Source organism: Hyperolius riggenbachi, chromosome 1, assembly GCF_040937935.1.
Source record: "Hyperolius riggenbachi isolate aHypRig1 chromosome 1, aHypRig1.pri, whole genome shotgun sequence".
NCBI lineage: Eukaryota > Metazoa > Chordata > Amphibia > Anura > Hyperoliidae > Hyperolius > Hyperolius riggenbachi.
In genome coordinates this window covers 439,133,038-439,151,954 of record NC_090646.1, presented here as the reverse complement: position 1 = coordinate 439,151,954, position 18,917 = coordinate 439,133,038, and the positions used below count along the sequence as shown (strand labels likewise).

Below are 18,917 nucleotides of genomic sequence, written 5' to 3'. Positions count from 1 at the left end.
TCTGAGTAGAGTGCAATGCATTGCATGTATTTTACTCTACTCATCGTGCAGTAAGTCTTTATTCTGCTTGCAGCAGTTTATTGCATACACCCCACAGTAACTCAGATTTCAAGGAGGCAAGAGCATGTTTAGAGTACTAAGAATGTATCTGACAGCCTATTGCTAAGCAATATAGATACAATCTTAGTAAACCTGATGGAGTGGCGGTTTCTCTTTCAACCTTTGTGTTTTACATTACAATACAAGGGGGTGGGGGACTTTTGTCTGTCTTCTGAAAGGCTGTTTTCAGGGAAGCCCCTTACAGGGGGACACATGGCCAGCTGCACGTCTCAAAGCCAAAAAAGAAACCGGCTCTCCAAAGACCTCCTATTAGAATAATACACTCATTTGAAAGGCAGGATCTCCCGTCTTGCAAGCTGTTGCGATAAGCAGCTGTTGCAGGAGGGTGAGAGGTCAAATTATCTGATTGAATAGTAGGCATTAGCTCTCAGCCCTGGCTTACACTGAGGAGCAAGCGCCTTCTGTTCAAAGAGAAAAAAAAAGACCATTAACAAAGAGAGCCAGCACAGCAGAAAGCTGTCATTAGGTTTGGTTAAAAAAAATAAAATAAGTGTGTACCATACATTATATAATAATGTGTGTTCTGCAGTCCCATTTCCCAACCTATATGCAAAATATTGCAAACTGACAACCAAAATATGTTTCAATTTGTTTATTGAACATAAAGTTGAAATAAAATGTACAGCAAAATATAAGATGGAATCATAATGAGCACTTTATAATAGTGCCATAAAGTCATGTACAGATTGATTCTATAGAGTCTATATGGTGTATAAAGTTCATTTGTGTCTCAGGACACCATCTCATACGATGAGATTTTAAAAAAAGCATCTTAAAAGTAAAATGCAGTTCATTAGCTTGTTAGATCTAAAGTCCTTTTTTCTTCTTTAGTTTTTTTTTTTAAAACATAGTTGTCAGTCCAAACATTTCCAAATGTCCACATGATTTCATCAGTCCAAGTTGTTGCCCATCTGCCATAGTCTGCCTTGTGCCACCTTAGCCACAAAATACGTATTTCCACTTTGCAATAGTCCTTCCAGGTTTGCAAACATGCCATATGCTCCAACTCCACGGTATGACTGCCCCTTCAGTGCTACTAATGTAGGAGAGACTTTGCACTGGTCTGAACCATCCCTTCTGCAGATCAGTCCATATCAAGTTTCCTCCTTACTCTTTTTGCTCCACAAGAGCCAACATCTTGCCGGTCTCGGCCACAGTTTCCGACCTCAACCGGCGTAATCCACAGATTCGGGAATGCTGCCGGTCCATCCAGGCGTACAACACCGTGATAAGAATGCAAAACGATTTTCACAATCTAATGCACCAGTTAGTCCTTCACTCAGGCAGAGTGATAGTGGGCACCCAGTCATTTAGATTACGGCTTTCTTCGCAAAATAGACCAAGTTTTTCCAAAGCAGGGTCTTTCCAAGCATCCTCACTGGGGTTCTGAGAAAAGAAAGAACAGCATATGAGTAAACGGCTTACAAGAAGAGCATTGAAACACAGCCAAAGGCACAGAGCCAAGTCAGCAGAGATAGGCAGGAAGACGACACTTACAGTAATAAGGATGCAGTGCAGGTCCTTCGGCTCCCCAGACTCCTCAGTGCTGCCCAAGATTTCAGCCAGCTTCTCTGTGTCATTCAGACGTACAATGTTGATGTCATTCTCACAGCAGAAAGCCTGGATGAGGGTGAAATGGATCTGCAGGGCAATGTCGCCCTCGTCGATCTCATCAGCAGCCAGAATGCAGAAAGTGACATTGTCTGGATCTCTGTAGAGGAGAAAGAAGGAACAGACATTAGTTCTGCATTCAGAAAAGCATGATTGAGTATGTCTTGTGTGTGGGAAGGGGCATAGGAATAGACACAATGACAGCTGCTAAATGACCCTAGAGCAAGGAGAGCAGAGTGAGCCATAAAAGTTTACTATCTTCCTACACCCTGTGACTACCAACTGGTATTAACATCATGCAAAGAGCTGTGTGGGCAGTGTGGATATTGGGGGAGTCAGTGGGTGCACACAGACACCCTGGGGATAGGAGATGAAAAGTGATATTATTCTAGGGGGTCTATGTCTGGGTAGGGAGGGGGTCTGATCAAATAGGTGCTAAGAAGCATCATGATTTGCAGCTTACGCCACTGCGTGTGGGCACCGAGAGTGTTACATGTGCATGAGTAATGGGTGTGCGTGGGTTTCTGTGCAAGGGAGTAGGATACTTACACATTCATTAGTTTGGCAGACTCATAGACTCCAACGGTCAGACACTCCTGTCTCTGGGCGGAGATCAGCAGCTCATGCAGAGCCTTCCCAGCGCTGTGCATCCTGAACAAGACAAAAAATAAAATGCACTTAATACCACAGTCCACAAAATCATCAGAACCATGCATGCAAAATAAACCAGCAAACTGCAACTATCAAAACTAGAACGCCTTATATGGCAGCAGCTGCTTAAGCTAATCACTGCTGTCACTGTAAGCTGCTCCACAAACTACTGGCAATTTCTACTCAGCATATGATCACTAAATAAGCTTTCCCAATAATCTACATACAAGGCAAGCTTTCACAATAACCCACATAAATGGCTAGCTTTGCTATCAAACATTTCCCATGCACCTATCTGCTGCTTAAAGAACCCCAATGTAAACTGTAACATGATTTACTAGATCCCCAAAAAAAGCCGGTTAGCTTTCTGCAAACGAGCAAGAAATGTCACTGATAAAGGCTGATAATTACCATTCAGCGCTTTCCACAACGGTCTCCTGTCCATGAACCTCTTCCAGAGTCATGATGATTTTTTGCACAAAGATGTAAGCAAGATGCCAGAAAAATCCACAAAGGTTGCTGAAAGCAATAGTTATATCCAAAGAGCTAGTGTTCAATGAGAGAATCCAAGCAGTGTGTGAAGAACATGGGCAGCAGCTCCTACTTTTATGCAGTTAGAGGCGGGGGTGGAGTTTGCCGCACTCCTTCTCTCTCATTGGCCAGGCGGGGGAGGCATTGTAATGCTAATACAGCTAACAGAACGCTCTGGCTCGTGCCAGAAGGCCACGTGGGGGAGGGGGCTGTGTGGAGGGGAGCAGAGTGTGTCTGTGGTGGGTGCACGCTGCACAGACAGGGGGGTTACAATGACTCAAAGTGTAAGTGGCTTTTGTGATGTTGTTACCGGGCAGACTGGTGACTGCGGATTCCAGCTTTACCAGAAACTAACTTGGCTGCAGTGCCCAGTGTTCTTCTTGTATTCTTCTAGCGGTGCATGATGTGTGCGAGAGGAGCACAGACAGCATAGAGACACTGTGCTCTGACCGGTACACGCAGTACAGCCTTGTGCAGGTCAGAGACACTCAGCACTGCCTCCCTCTCTGGCTGGCACATGCAGTATTGTGCAGGAGACACTCGGCACCTTCTCTCTGCACCCAGTGTGTCTCTCACTATATGTGCCAGCTAGAGAGACAGTGCTGAGTGTCTCCTGTACAATCACCCAGAGACAGTGCTGAGTGTCTCCTGCACAATGCTGCATGTGCCAGACAGTGCTGAATGTCTCCTGCTGGAGTGTCTCCTGTACAATCACCCAGAGACAGTGCTGAGTGTCTCCTGCACAATTGCTGCTTGCACGTGCAGCTTTGTGCAGGAGACGCTCAACACTGTCTCTTTGGCTGGCACATGCAGGAGGCACTCAGCACTGTATCTCTGGGTGATTTGGGCAGGAGACACTCAGCACTGTCTCTCTGGGTGATTGTGCAGGAGACACTCAGCACTGTCTCTTTGGCTGGCACATGCAGGAGACGCTCAGCACTGTCTCTCTGGGTGATTGTGCAGGAGACACTCAGCACTGTCTCTCTGGGTAATTGTGCAGGAGACACTCAGCACTGTCTCTGAGGTGATTGTGCAGGAGACACTCAGCACTGTCTCTGTGGGTGATTGTGCAGGAGGCACTCAGCACTGTCTCTCTGGGTGATTGTGCAGGAGGCACTCAGCACCGTCTCTCTGGGTGATTGTGCAGGAGACACTCAGCACTGTCTCTCTGGGTAATTGTGCAGGAGACACTCAGCACTGTCTCTGAGGTGATTGTGCAGGAGACACTCGGCACTGTCTCTCTGGGTGATTGTGCAGGAGGCACTCAGCACTGTCTCTCTGGGTGATTGTGCAGGAGACACTCGGCACAATATCTCTGGCTGGTAAATACGGTATTGTATATGAGACACTGACATGTTCTGAGCATTGGACGTTCTAATGTCTTGCATTACAATCAATCAGCCTTTTATCTTATACAGTAAAGTGATCAAGCTGGGCAGTTGAGGGCTGCAGATCTTGCGCAGATTTGATGTATGTGATTGAATTGGCCTGAAAAATGGATGTGTTTATAAGGTCCCTAGGCAGATACGCACATCTTGCACTTTTTTCAAGGCACAGATCTATCCCAATAATAGGGTCAGTGTGCAGCAGATTGCGAATGGCACACGCTGCTACTTTGCATTTCTATAGGAGACTCATAATGGGGGAGATGGGGGGAAGGTCTGGCGTGTGGCAGTTTGCAGATTAGACAATTGGCCCTTATTCTCTTTCTAGGGATACTGTCCACCTGCCACTGGGGTGGGGCTCAGCTTGGGGGATGCTGAGCACAAATGGATCATCTAACAATGTCTTCCAGATGAAAAGCTCCCCCCACCCCCCAAACAATCCATCCAGCACGCTTCTTTACACTAGGGGGTTCCCCGATCATTGCTGTAACCCTTTGTGCACCAGGGCTATGCTCGCACGTGTAGGCATCAGTAGTACACTTTGCTCCAGTAGTCATCCTTTATAACCAGGCTGGGGTACCAGCTCTGAGCTGGCTGTGATCTGCACACTGGCCTCTGAAAAATACGTTGCAACATTATTGTAAAGTGCCAGACACATGAAATCAGACTAGACCAGGCGAGACACAGAGGAATGTAAACGAGCAGTGCAGCAGTTCTAGACAGAGGTAATCATCGGGGAAAGCGCTCTAGCAGAATCAGCCGGGAAATTGGCACACCAATCAGCTATTTTGTAACTTTGATGCAGACTATACAGGACTTTTCAGAAATACATGACATTTTAGTTACTAGTTTGCCTTTCAGCTGTCTTTGCAGGTTATTGTAGCTCGATCTAGTTAGAAACTCACCTTTTAACTTAATAACAGATTTTGCAAAATGTATGGCTTATTATAAGAGTGAGTAAGTAATTAGTTCGTGGTATTCCTCGTTTTACTTCTGTATTTCCCCCAATTGTGTTATATTTTACTGCGGTGCAAAGTTTCCTGGTACAGATTATTCAGCAGCAGTCAAAGGACTTTACTGGCAATAATAACCAGCGCCTTAAAAACAACCTGCAGCGCCACCTGCTGCGTATGGTGGAATATTACACGTTGTGTTTATGACCGCAGCTAACCTCAAACACTCTCTCAAGCAAGTTGTCCTGACTGGTCGGTCCGCACCCTTGAATAACCTGCATATTTATCCAGTAGGCTACTCAGCAAAATAATTTATATTTAAAGCACGATCTTTTGCAACAGAGTTCATGTGATGATTTTAAAGGAATACAAGCAATGTAATAGACACTGCACAAAGATAGCCTCTTCCAAGAATATTATTTTTGTTCCTTCCAGCAAATGACAGTCTTCCCAATCAGCATCTCTATAGCTAATGGGAACTCTAGTCCTAATGACATACTGGATACTATTTTACTTTGTGCAATGGCAGGAAATGATTAGAGGATAAATCTCGAAGTGCCTTTTGTTAAGAGGATATCTGGTGCATGCCTCTAGCAGCATCTGAAGCAGTGTGGATGGATGACTGCAATAACTGTTGTGAGGTACCCATACATACACTGGCCGGTGTAATGTCAGATATTGCAGCCCGGAAGCAGCCTTCCTCACTGAGTATCGCGCATGCTCAGTGGGAAGTTAGACATTATTTACCTGAAATATCTTCGCTTCCGCACCACGTACACCCCCAAAATTTTCAGGGGAGGGTGGGGACCCCCAGATCTAGTTCTGTGTTGAATTACAGCCCCCGAGCCCCGCTAGTTCCCGAGATAGGTTTGCTGCAATCAGTCTCGGGAACCAGCGGGGCTCAGGGGCTGCAATTCAGCACAGAGCTAGATCTGGGGGTCCCCTCCCTCCCCTGAAAATTTCGGGGGTGTACGTGGTGCGGAAGCAGAGATATTTAGGACGTTTTATGTGGCTGCACAATTTAATGGGACACAGGCTCCTACTGCGCATGCGGGGCTGCACAACGTGCGGGGCTGCAATAGCTGACATTACACCGACACGTCGTTAACGCCGGGCCGCAGTGCTTGTAATTTTAAAAATATATTGTAAAAAGAAAAGCATCCCCTGGGGGTTACTTACCTGGGAGGGGGTGGCCTCTGGATCCTAATGAGTCTTCCCCTGCTCCCAGCGCTGGCTGCCTCTGAACAGCGAACATGTAAATTATTTACCTACCCCGATCCAGCGCAGGTGCAGTAGCAGCTTTCCGATCAGGCTCAGGCAGAAATAGCCAAGCCAGATCGGGCCAGCTTTGGATTGGTCCATAGAGCAGACCCGATCGTGCTCGGCTATTTCTGCCTGAGCCCAATCAGAAAGCCACTACTGCACTGGAGCCAAGGAAGGTAAATATTGCAGGTGCAATTGTCAGCTGTGATTTCAGGGGAGTCAGAGGGGCAAAGGAGGACAGTGGAGCTTCATTAGTATCCTGAAGCTTCTCCCTCCCGAGGTAAGTATCGGTGGGTGGGGGGGATTCTTACACTTTCTCATTAAGCATTCAAGTTAATGAGAAGCGCCAGTACCATAGTTTCCTGCAGATGCCGGCTTTTAACCCGTTTTTCCCTTACGTTTGAGAGAACCCTGGAAGCATATTGTGCCCAGGGTCACTTACTGCCCTGCCTTCGTGTCCCCCTGCGGGGTGAAAAGACACTGATCGCTGCTGAAAACTGTCGAATGCACGCTTGCAGAAATGCATTTGACCGAAATGCCGTGGGATCCCCACGTGAACCGGCCTGTTCAATATATTTTTTTTAACAGATATGTTTTATTGTTTTTCCAAAAGTAAAACATTACAAGTTATATATGCAACAACAGTCCAAACCCCCTCCCAACAATGCCTCCCCTTCAACTACCCACCCTTCCTCTCGCCATCCTGCTCCACAACAGCACACCCTGTACAATATTTTTAATAGATGCTAGATTAGATTTGATGGACTGAACAATGATCAGGGATAAGAAGTACAAATGTAGCAGAGGTACAACAATCAATATCAGATTCCTGGTGGAATTTGCTCCGATATCCACTGGAGTGAGTTTAGCTGCAGGTAAACAATTGCTATCATGGAGAGATCAGTTATTTGCCTGACCTAAACAGGCAACTGGCCATAGGAACCACTCTTCTCTGAGACATAATAACGTAAGAGTCCATTCCAGCTGCAAAACAGAGTACACACGAAAAACAAGCATTTTTTCCTTTGTGTCTGCTATATTTGTGCATTGCCATTCATATATACCGAATGGGATGGAAACACAACACCAAAAATGCAGCACGCGGTGCATAATCTGGTCAAAACACATCACATGACATTGCTAACAGCAGCAATATGGACCTTCTAAAACATAGCCAAAGCATTAAACCATCTGCATAATATTGTGTAGGTTTCCTTTATGCCAGCAAATCCACTCTAGTCTGGGTAATTAGGAGTCCCAAAAAATATGATTCATCAGACCAGGCCACCTTCTCCCATTGCTCTATTGTATGGACATGGGGTTAAAGGACAACTGAAGCAAGCAGTGGTGTAGCTAAGGAGCTCTGGGCCCAGTGCAAGTTTTACAGTGGGCCCCCAAGCACTCTATACATAATTGATACAGCACACCAAAACCTGCCAATGACAGCCACAGGTGCAATAAGGCGATGGGGAACAGTTTGGTAATGATTACTACTATCCAAAGCTTCTATAGTAGTGATTATTACCAGCACAGGATCAATAAAGAGCTAGTACTGAGGTTGAGGGAGGGCCCCATGGGGCCCCTTTGGTCCAGGATCCCCAGTGCAGTCGCAACCTCTGCACCCCCTATTGCTACGTCATTGGAAGCGAGAGGGATAGGGTAGTTGCCTGGCTGTCCTGCTGATCTTCTGCCTCTAATACTTTTAGCCATAGACCCTGAACAAGCATGCAGCAGATCAGGTGTTTGACATACAGTATTTGTCAGATCTGACCAGATTAGCTGCATGCTTGTTTCAGGTGTGTGATACAGAAACTACTGCAGCCAAATAGATCAGCAGGACTGCTAGGCAACTGGTATTGTTTAAAAGGAAACAAATATGGCAGCCTCCTTATTCTTCTCACTTTAGTTGTCCTTTAAGATGGGCACTCTGGGTTGTGGCTACACAGTCACATAGTAAGCTACAATGCAGTGTTTGTTCTGACACCTTTATTTTTGCATGGTCAGCTTTTTTCCTTCAGCAATTTTTGCTACAGTAGCTCTTCTGTGAGACTGGGCCGGACAGGCTAGCCTTTGTTCCATCTATACATCAGTTTGCCCTAGGTGCCTGGGACCCATTGATGCTTCACTTGCTGTTCTGCCTTGGGTCACTTTTGGTAGCTACAAACAACTGTATACTGGGGACACCCACAAAATTTTGGAGGTGCTCCAGCCTGGTCTTTCAGCCACCAAAAATAAGCTTATGTGGAAGTAGTTCACATTTTTACATTAACCACTTTTCCTACTTTTAACACACCTCCTAGACCGGCTAAGATGTTGCACTCCTAGACAGGTGCCATAGCTATGAGATCAGTAATCAAAGCAAAAGTCATATTTTTGCACAAGTGATTAACATTCACATGCTTGGCACTTATTTGTTCATAGTACACCTCAAAGTTCAGCAGTGCAAGAGAGCAGCTGCTGTTTCCTCTTGAGCATTTGCCATAAATACTAATACCTAAACACAGCTGGTAGAGATCTGCCACCTAGTGGCCACAGGTAGTTGTACATGACCTTGAATACTTTAAACCACCAAAGTCCAGAGATGTATTCAGTGAATAATTATTTAATGCAGATTTTAAAGAACCCCCAGTAAATAAGCATATCAGTCCATATCAAAAAGGAAAAAAAAAACAGTTTTTCTACTCTCTCCTTTTTAAAATATTGTCATATTTAGATCATCGCCTTTTGACTGCCACTTGTGATTGTCACTCAGCTGCCCTTAAATAACAGCAAAGTGGCAACTGCATTTAAAGGGACCTTGAGCAGTAGCTAGAAGCAAAAATTTCACTTACCTGGGGCCTCCTCCAGCCCACCGTAGGCCGCGCGGTCCCCCGGCGTCCTCCTTGCTCCTGTCCGTGTCCTGCTGGCGGCTCTCATTACCGGCGACACCTGGGCCGGGTGTCGGGCGACTCTTCCTGGGTCTTGACGTTCGTCATCATCACACCGGCCGCTATGCATCATCAAGCCACCCGGCGTGACAGGTCTGCGCATGCCTGGTTTTCTAAACTCTAAACCTGGCATGCGCAGACCTGTCATGCTGGCCGCAATGATGACGCGTTGCAGTCGGCATGATGACGACAAGCCTCAAGATCCAGGAAGAGCCGAGTGTCGCCGGTAACGGGAGCCGCCGGCGGGCCACGGACAGGAGCAAGGAGGACGCCGGGGGACCTCGTGGCCTATGGTGGGCTGGAGGAGGCCCCAGGTAAGTGACATTTTTTATTCTAGCTACTGCTCAGGGTCCCTTTAAATAGTAACTCCAGTTTAAAAAGAAACAAAAAAAACAAAGCTTTGCCCTCCTCCTTAGGAACACCATCACAGCCATGTTTTTGAAATCTGACCAAGCTCTTCGGAAACCTCCGCCTGCGTTGCCATAGCCTGCCCCAGCTTGGCAGTCATCAAATAGGCTTCAGCGGCCAAGCTAGGGGTAGCCTGCGGCAAAGCAGGATGGGGGTTAGCAGAGCCTCACAGAGATTTTACCTACTCAAGTGTGCACCCAGTCTTAAGTTTATTGTTAATATTTGGGGTAGGAAGACCAGGGTTGTGGGCTCCAGGTCTTCTTAAAAGTATGTTAGAGTAAGGCAGGGAACACACCTGCAGGGGTGTTTTCCCTGCGATTCCTGGCCTGGGTTTCCATCATAGTGCATGTGCAATTACATTACCCCCATGGGATTTTTTGCTTTAGTTCTGCAATTTTTAGGATGCAGCTGAAAATATTGCAATTGCGAAAACGCATGTAGTGCAGAAAAAAATGCAAACACAAAATCTGAATGAAAGCCAACATGGGTTTCCTGAGTGGGGCCATTGACTTTATTGGCCATTGCACCGGTGCACTTTTTGCACGATTCCAGACTCCAGCAAGTATGTTCCCTGCCTAAAGGGTTGGTTTACACTAAATAGCTTGCTGTCAGTCATAACTGAAAGGACAACTGATGCGTAGCCAAGGTGAATGAAATGTTCATATATCTTTTAAGGTGGCCATTAACAATATGATTCTTTGGATGATCGATCTATCAGAAACGATTGTTCAAGTACACTAACAGAAGGAAAGCTGCAATCCAATTTGATCAGATTAATGGAATTGATTAAAAAAAAAACGGATCGATGTGATACATTTTACAATAAAATAAGAGAATTGTCAGTCTGAAGAATTGTAGTTAATTGCCACCTTATGTCTCATTTTACATCTAGACATGTTAACATGGGCGTCCAAATGAATATGTGGATGCATATGCGCAAGTGACATATGACGTCACTTCCGCATAACAGTGCGGTGACCGTGAGGTACTAGCGCCCGCTTGTCACTGGCCACTGGATGATTGGAGTCTGAGTGGTGCTGCCTGTTTCATGATAGGCAGCAGGTACGGGACACAGCAGGCGAACACTCAAGGAGGCAGCGGTGGTGGCACAGGACAGGGGCAGGCATGGCGCCCGAGCCGTGCCTGCACCCCTGAAGATACTGCTTTGTTTGGCCAGGGGGGGGGAGTGTTGCTGATCCTTCCTGCCCTATGCTGCGGACGCCCATGACCACTTCCCTACTAAGGGGTTTTTCCCCTTCTGTACCAGAGCACTTTTCAAGTTTCAGTGCTCCCTTCCATTCATTCGCCTATAACTTTATTACTACTTACCACAATGAAACAATCTATATCTTGTTTTTTTCTCCACCAATGAGGCTTTCTTTGGGTGCTACATTTTGCTAAGAATTATAGTTTTAAAATAATACATGCTACTGTAATTAAAACCCACACATTTTATTTGCTCAATTGTCCCGGTTATTAAAGGACAACTGAAGAGAGAGACATATGGAGGCTGCCATGTTTATTTCCTTTTAAGCTATACCAGTTGCCTGACAGCCCTGCTGGTCCTCTGCCTCTAATACTTTCAGCCATAGACCCTGAACACGCATGCTGCAGATCAGGTGTTTCTGTCATTATTGTCAGATCAGACAGATTAGCTGCATGCTTGTTCTGGTGTGAGGGCCCGTTTCCACTATCGCGAATCCACATGCATTGTCTGCATGCGGATTCGCACAGCCAATACAAGTGGATGGGCCTGTTTCCACTTGTCAGTTTTCGCATGCGGTGATTTGCCGGCGATTCCGCAACGCAATAGTGGAAACGGGCCCTTATTCAGCCAAACAGACCAGCAGGGCTGCCAGGCAACTGGTATTGTTAAAAAGGAAATAAACATGGCAGCTTCCAAAGTCTTCCTTCAGTTGTCCTTTAAAGCGTTTAAAATATTTCCCGAGTACAATGTATGGTGCCAATATTTTATTTGGAAATAAAGGTGCATTTTTTCAATTTTGCGTCCATCACTAATTACAAGCCCATCATTTTATAAATCAGAACACAAACTTTCAGGAGGAGCACCAATAATCAGATGAACTTGACGTGTGCCACGGTCAAGGCCTCTGTGCCATTAGAGACCAACAACAGTCCAATGACAAGTAAGACCGGCACCACTGGAGATGAATAGTATTTATAAGCTCTTTAATCACACAAACATGGCTTCAGCAAGACAGACGCTGTTTCGGGCATAGCCCTTTCTCAGATTGCAACAGCCTACAAATAACACCACAACATGTGTCCTTAAATATCCCTCCCCCACTAAAAACACCAATCGGTGTCCTGCTGGGCGGAGTGTGACATGGCGGACCTGATGGGGAACAGACAACTTAATATGTAAATCACACTGGGGAGACATGAGTTCCATTTACCTGTCACCTGTAGATCTCAAAAATACAGCGAGCGGCAAACAATACATGCGCAATGGGAGCCGGCATCCTCTTACGATTACGTCATCACCCCTCCTCCCCGTGCGCTGCACTCATCAAACAGCGGCAGCACGCAGGAGGAAGGCACCGTACGTATCCATGGAGCGCAATGCTGTCCGATGGTCACCAGGCATTTTGCATTTTGCGTGTTCTCCCTGTCCAGAGTCGGGATATTAACGCCTCTTGTATGCCCTTATGCTTGATATGTCCTGAGTCCGCAGCATTTAACTAGTGGCCGGACATTTTATCTGCGTTTCTATGGCAGTAGTGGGCGTTTCCTGGGCTCTGGATCGGGCGGACACGCTGTATGATGCTACTGAGCCCGATTGTGTACACCCAGGCTTGTTGCCTGGTGACCATCGGACTCAGCGGGCGACGTGGATGTTTCTTCCGGTTTTACCGGAAGTTCGGGCTTCTGATGGAGCGCAGCGTTGCGCTCCATGGATACGTACGGTGCCTGCCTCTTGCGTGCTGCCGCTGTTTGATGAGTGCGGCGCACGGGGAGGAGGGGTGATGACGTAATCGTAAGAGGATGCCGGCTCCCATTGCGCATGTATTGTTTGCAGCTCGCTGTATTTTTGAGATCTACAGGTGACAGGTAAATGGAACTCATGTCTCCCCAGTGTGATTTACATATTAAGTTGTCTGTTCCCCATCAGGTCCGCCATGTCACACCCCGCCCAGCAGGACACCGATTGGTGTTTTTAGTGGGGGAGGGATATTTAAGGACACATGTTGTGGTGTTATTTGTAGGCTGTTGCAATTTGAGAAAGGGCTATGCCCGAAACAGCGTCTGTCTTGCTGAAGCCATGTTTGTGTGATTAAAGAGCTTATAAATACTATTCATCTCCAGTGGTGCCGGTCTTACTTGTGATTGGATCATCATTTTATAAATAACATTAATTTACCCCTTTGACATACTGTACATATTAAAAAAAAGATCAGTCCCTAAGGTAATCATTTATGTATTTTTTTTTATTATATGCATATAATTTATATTGTGTACTATGAGAGAGTGTGGGAGGGAAGGAGTTAATTTTAAATGCATACAAGGGTCTTTTTATTAAAATAAATGACCGTAGGTGTAATTTTACTATTTGGCCATAAGATGTCCTCGCGCATTATTTCCTTATTAGTGTACTATAAGTACGTGAATAGGAAGTAATGCGTTCACGTGTTGCTCGGGAAGATACAGTACAATGACACAGGCATCTCATTGATGTCGGCGATCATTGATAAGGGGGCTTAGATTAATTAATGGCAACTGCGTTCCCACTCATTCACCTCCCCTCTAACAGGCGGCGACGAGTACCTGTGCGGGAGCAAGCGGCAGCCATCTGCTACAATAGGCGAATATCTACCCCCTTGTGCAGGAACTGAAGTCCTGTGGGGTGTAGATATAAGGTCCTTGCTGTGGAAAGTGGTTAAAGGACCGCTATAGCGAAAAAGTAAGCAGTTAAAATCTGACAGAACCAACAGGTTTAAGACTAGTCCATCTCCTCAAGGGGGATTCTCAGGGTTTCCTTTGCTTTCAAAAGCATTTCCTGAACAGCAGTTGCTAAGTCTAACTGCCAAAACAGTAGGATACCAGCCAGCCTCCCTACTTGCTTGCACACTATTTTGGCAGTTGACTGAGCAACTGCTGTTTAGGATATGCTTTTGAAAACAAAGAAAACGCTGAGAACCTCCAACGAGGAGACTGACTAGTCCAAATCCTGCCGGTTCTGTCAGATTGTAACTGCTTACTTTTTTCACTGTAATGGTCCTTTAACTGAAAGCTTTTCCACAGTGCCCTACTGCAGGAGAACTGCTCAGTTAAACTGCATCAGTTTTCTAGCATTCAGTGAAACCAGCCTCAAAAATTGACTACTGATTTCCACGGATGATTTTTCACAAATTGTGCGCATTTTGAAGTGTACGTCACTCACCATCAGCTGCCAGCAGGCAATTTGCCAGCAGGCAATGGGAATAGATTTTTCTGTGCTCCCATCAGTGGCGTAGCTGAGGAGCTGTGGTTCCTGATGCAAGTTTTACATTGGGGCCCCGCAAGCACTCTATACATAACAATTGATACGGCGCACCAAAACCTGCCAATGGCAACTACAGTGTCAGAGGTGCAAGAAGGGGATGGGGAATAGTTTGTTAATGATTACCACTATTCAGAGTATCTATAGAAGTGATTATTATGAGCACAGGACCAATAGAGAGCTAAAACTGTAGTTGAGTGAGGGTCCTTCGGGGCCCCTCTGGCCCAAGGGCCCCGATGCGGTCGCAACCTCTGCAACCCCTATTGCTACGCCCCTGGCTCCCATTGACTTGCATTAGTGTTTTGCTAACTGCACATGATAAAAAAAAAGCAAACCTACTGTAAGAATTTGAATAGCAGAAAATCTGCAAAATTCGCATACTATTGCAAATAGAATATGTTTCCACTGAAATACACTACATGTGCCGCAATTGTGGTTTTGGAGAACTGCAGAAATGTGGATTATAGTGTATGCTGGGTACTATGGCATTATAAGAAAAGAGGGCTGCAGCAAATAACATATGCATACAGAGAGTGAAGCAACGGACTCCCGACGCTTATAATAATTGTTGCTTGGGGTTACAACTGTGTTTGTGCAGGAGCAGCAAGCACAGTTTACTGTGTATGATTAGACTGACAGTCTTTTGCTCAAGTCACAATTACATTCGAAACAGTGACCTCTTGTGGAGAATAAAGTCAATAGAAACATGCTTCATTTACATGCAAAATTGGGTTAATACTGTCACTGCTCAAGTATGGTAGAAATACAGTAACATTTTTTAAAAGATTGTAAAAACTGCACTGCTGAACCTAATTAAAATGGAACTACATGAATATTTTTCCATTTTTTACAGAGCTTCAGAATGTTAGAAAATCTGCCAGGTTTTTCTTGCTTTTTATGATCCTGTTGGAGAGACTGAAGGAAGTGAATGGAATACTTCCAATGTGGAAATTATAAACTTTTTTCTTGCTATTGTTTGTGCCTCCATTGGGAATATTACCGCTATTTGCTTAATTTACATACACATGGAAAGAAGCATCTTCCTATTGAGTTTCTTCCTCTGAGGAAACATCAGTAAAATGTACCACTTGTCTTTCATCAGTCCTCCCCACAATCTGATATATCCCAGGCAAGGGTTGCAAGCATAGCAAGCAATTTCAATAAATCTCATGATTTATCAGGCCACTTCACAGGTAATTGGGCACCGCACAGCACCTGGTAACTTGGGTGCCACCTTAGGCCGCAATGTGAATTGCAGCTACAGCAGAACACAGTGTATAATTTGGGTGCCAGACATAGCCAAAGTTACGAAAAAGACGGGCAGGGTAGTGTTAGGCATAGGGCTAGTTTAGGGCTAGTTTGAGAAGCAGCGATGGGAAAGATTAGTGTTAGGAGGAAGTAGAATATCGGCAGTATTGTTTCACCTGGAGCCCTAATTTACCCGTCACCCTTTTCACACACATGCCGCTGTGTTATCTGCACAAAAGTCTGGATTCTGCCCTTTGGTAATCTACCTATCTCTGGACTGTAGAATAGTCTTGGTGTTTGTATTCAACACCACATGGTTCAAATGAAATGCACTCCGTGCTGCTGTTCAGTGCTGAAATGGTGCTGAATGCGTGTGTTCAGGATCCATGGTGCCAAATTCAAATACCAACACTACTGCAGAATAGCAAAGTGAAATACTTGTACAGTGTGAGCCTACTGATTATACAGGTATGGAATGCATGTATATGATTGGAGCTATGCACTGTGATTTACATGTATGGAGTCAAGCTCCTTGCTTCTTTCCATCACCAGTCAAATTCAACTTCCCATGGACCCCAGTTCTGATGCTTCCTCCAATACTTCCTCAAATCTGCCTCATACAATACTGGACCCTCCAACTGGCATCACCCCAGCCTAGAGTCCACAGACAGGCTTTGCCTTCCTAGATTATAAGCATTCACCAAGGTAAACCCCTGTAGTTTACATACATCTTGGGCCTCCTCATCTCAAACTATTTGGTGGTATCTCATTCCCACCTCTCATCAGGTGCTGTCTGCTATCATAATGGAGTTTGAATTGCCCACTGTAATGAATAGCGGAGATGCCGCAGCGCGATCTGGCGGCAGGGCGCCTGTCTCTGCGTTCAGACCGGCGGTTTCCGCACAGCAACATGTGTCTGGTTTGTCTGGACCTTCTAGTGCACACAGATGGAGAGCTACGCGTGCGCGCGCCAGGCAACAGGACATTTATACCAGCAGAAGGGGAATCAGCTGATCAGGCCGATCAGCTGATCCCAGCTGGACTCTGGATTGGCTGAGTGGCTCGGGCGGAGCTGCACAGCACTGCAAGTATATATAGATCTTGCTTGTCAGTTGCTGGTTGTCTGCCGTTGCGAATACTTACGTGTGAGCACTCAGACCTCAGTCAGATCCTACAGTGTGTTAGAACCAAGTGGACCTGGGAATTCACACTTAGCCAGATTACGCTACTGTGTCATTGCTGTGTTATATCTTAGACCAGTTCCAGGGTGTTGAGACCAAGGACCTCACACCCAAGCTTAGGATTACTGTGTCATTGCTGTGTTATATCTTAGACCAGTTCCAGGGTGTTGAGACCAAGGACCTCACACCAAAGCTTAGGATTACTGTGTCATTGCTGTGTTCTATCCTAGACCAGTTCCTGGGTGTTGAGACCAAGGACCTCACACCCAAGCTTAGGATTACTGTGTCATTGCTGTGTTATATCTTAGACCAGTTCCAGGGTGTTGAGACCAAGGACCTCACACCCAAGCTTAGGATTACTGTGTCATTGCTGTGTTATATCTTAGACCAGTTCCAGGGTGTTGAGACCAAGGACCTCACACCCAAGCTTAGGATTACTGTGTCATTGCCGTGTTATATCTTAGACCAGTTCCAGGGTGTTGAGACCAAGGACCTCACACCCAAGCATAGGAAACTGTGTTATTCCTTAGACTAGTTCCTGGGTGTCGAGACCAAGGACCTCACACCCCAGACTAGGATTGTGCTTTATATCGGTTACGACCCTTCTGGCTGTCACTCTTCCCTTGAGTGTTCAGTCTGACACTATTCCACCAAGTGTCAGTTATCTGCAGGGTCCTCCTGCTCCTCAGAGAGTCCTTCCTGCAGTACAGCCAGGGGCCTCTATTCCTTAGGAGTCCCTTGGCTGCAGTACAGTCTGATTACCAGGTTACCAGGGAATCCCTGGCTGCCAGAATATCTCTATCCCCTCTGTTAAGGAGATAGTCCCTGCACAGCCCAGGGCCACCTGCTCCTCAGGTGGTCTCTGGCCGAGCTGCCTGTGTCTCCCGCCTCTCGGGAGATAGCCTACAGTCACACCAAACACTTACACTTCATTAGGTGTCCAGTGGTTAGTCATACTTGTATTATTGGTGATTCTGCAGATCATCCATAATCAAGTATACATCTGTATTATTGATGATTCTGCAAATCATCAATAATCAAATTCTCTCTGTGTGCTGACACCAATCGTTACACCCACCCAAAATGATTTCTCTACCTCATCCATGTTCTGTTTCCTATATTGCTGGGAACTTCAGGACTTTTTGGTGTTAGAGTGCCCCTTCCAATTTGACTAACTCCTTTGTAGTCACTTTCTAATGTAATATTTCTTCCTCATGTTCAGAGCAATAAATCCAACTTTCATTAGTTTGCAACATTGCAAACAAATAGGATTTACAGATGCAGTCCGGGAACCTCACATATAGTAATTTCTCCGTGAGGAGCATAATGCATTCTGTGCAAAGTTGGACCATGTAGGGATGTCCCTGCACAGGACTGTAGCTAGCTTTAAGTGATAACTGAAATATCTTTCTAAAGTACCGTATACACATACACACAAAATGGAACTCAGCAGCCATTCAAGGCCCTTTTGTCTGAGAGTCTTGCATTATGTTTACAACATCTCCCAAGGTATAGATCATTTTGTTGTGATAAGTAGTGAAAAAGTTATTGGCGAATGAAAGGGGAGAGCGCTGACAGGTGAAAATTGCTCTGGTCCGTTGGGGTAAAAACCCTTGGGAAAACTGTACTACTGTTCATGAATACTCACTTCAATTAGACCTCTTTCACATGGGAAGCGGAACTGCACACTTGTCGGGCAGTTCAGACTCCCATCTGCTGGCCACAAATCACCTTTCAGTGATCTTGCATCATGTTTACAACATTTCCCAAAATTGCTTAACCCTTGTAGACAAGAGTTGGCTGAGGCAACTGATAAATGACCTTCTCAGCCGACAGTCAGGTGTGTACAGTGACCGCCGCTCCACAAGCGATCCACTTGCCGATTCAACTTGGCCGAGTGGCGGCCAACTTCTTTGTGCACACTTCTCCCCCGCAAGCCGCATGTTGTCACGCACGTACCGCTTTGTCGTCCCAGCATAGCAATGAACGGTTTGTCAGCTACACAGCTGACATGCGTCTGTACAGCCCGGACCATTGTGTCCCTAGGAGATCAGGTCCCAATCCCCGATGGGTGACATGAGTCAAAGCTGTCTACGCACCTTTAGAGATCCCACCCAATGGCTTTCCAAACAATGCCA

General features: G+C 45.9%; 1 protein-coding gene across 1 annotated transcript; it reads right to left on the bottom strand.

The window, feature by feature from the left end:
- Positions 1-697: 697 nt before the first annotated feature.
- GADD45G (growth arrest and DNA damage inducible gamma) lies at positions 698-2,980 on the bottom strand. The gene is made up of 4 exons (XM_068271453.1): positions 2,794-2,980; positions 2,281-2,382; positions 1,618-1,831; positions 698-1,506 (listed from the first exon to the last, which is right to left on the bottom strand). Exons 1-4 carry the CDS (start codon positions 2,844-2,846, stop codon positions 1,396-1,398), a joined length of 480 nt encoding a protein of 159 aa, XP_068127554.1. The 5' UTR covers positions 2,847-2,980; the 3' UTR covers positions 698-1,395.
- Positions 2,981-18,917: the final 15,937 nt, after the last annotated feature.

Excerpts from the sequence above, each read along its gene's own strand:
- GADD45G (XM_068271453.1), bottom strand. The coding sequence starts at position 2,846 with ATGACTCTGGAAGAGGTTCATGGACAGGAGACCGTTGTGGAAAGCGCT. Across the intron at positions 2,383-2,793 it reads GTTGTGGAAAGCGCTGAATG|GATGCACAGCGCTGGGAAGG; the intron begins GTAATTATCAGC and ends TGTCTTGTTCAG. Across the intron at positions 1,832-2,280 it reads TCTGCCAAACTAATGAATGT|AGATCCAGACAATGTCACTT; the intron begins GTAAGTATCCTA and ends TCTCCTCTACAG.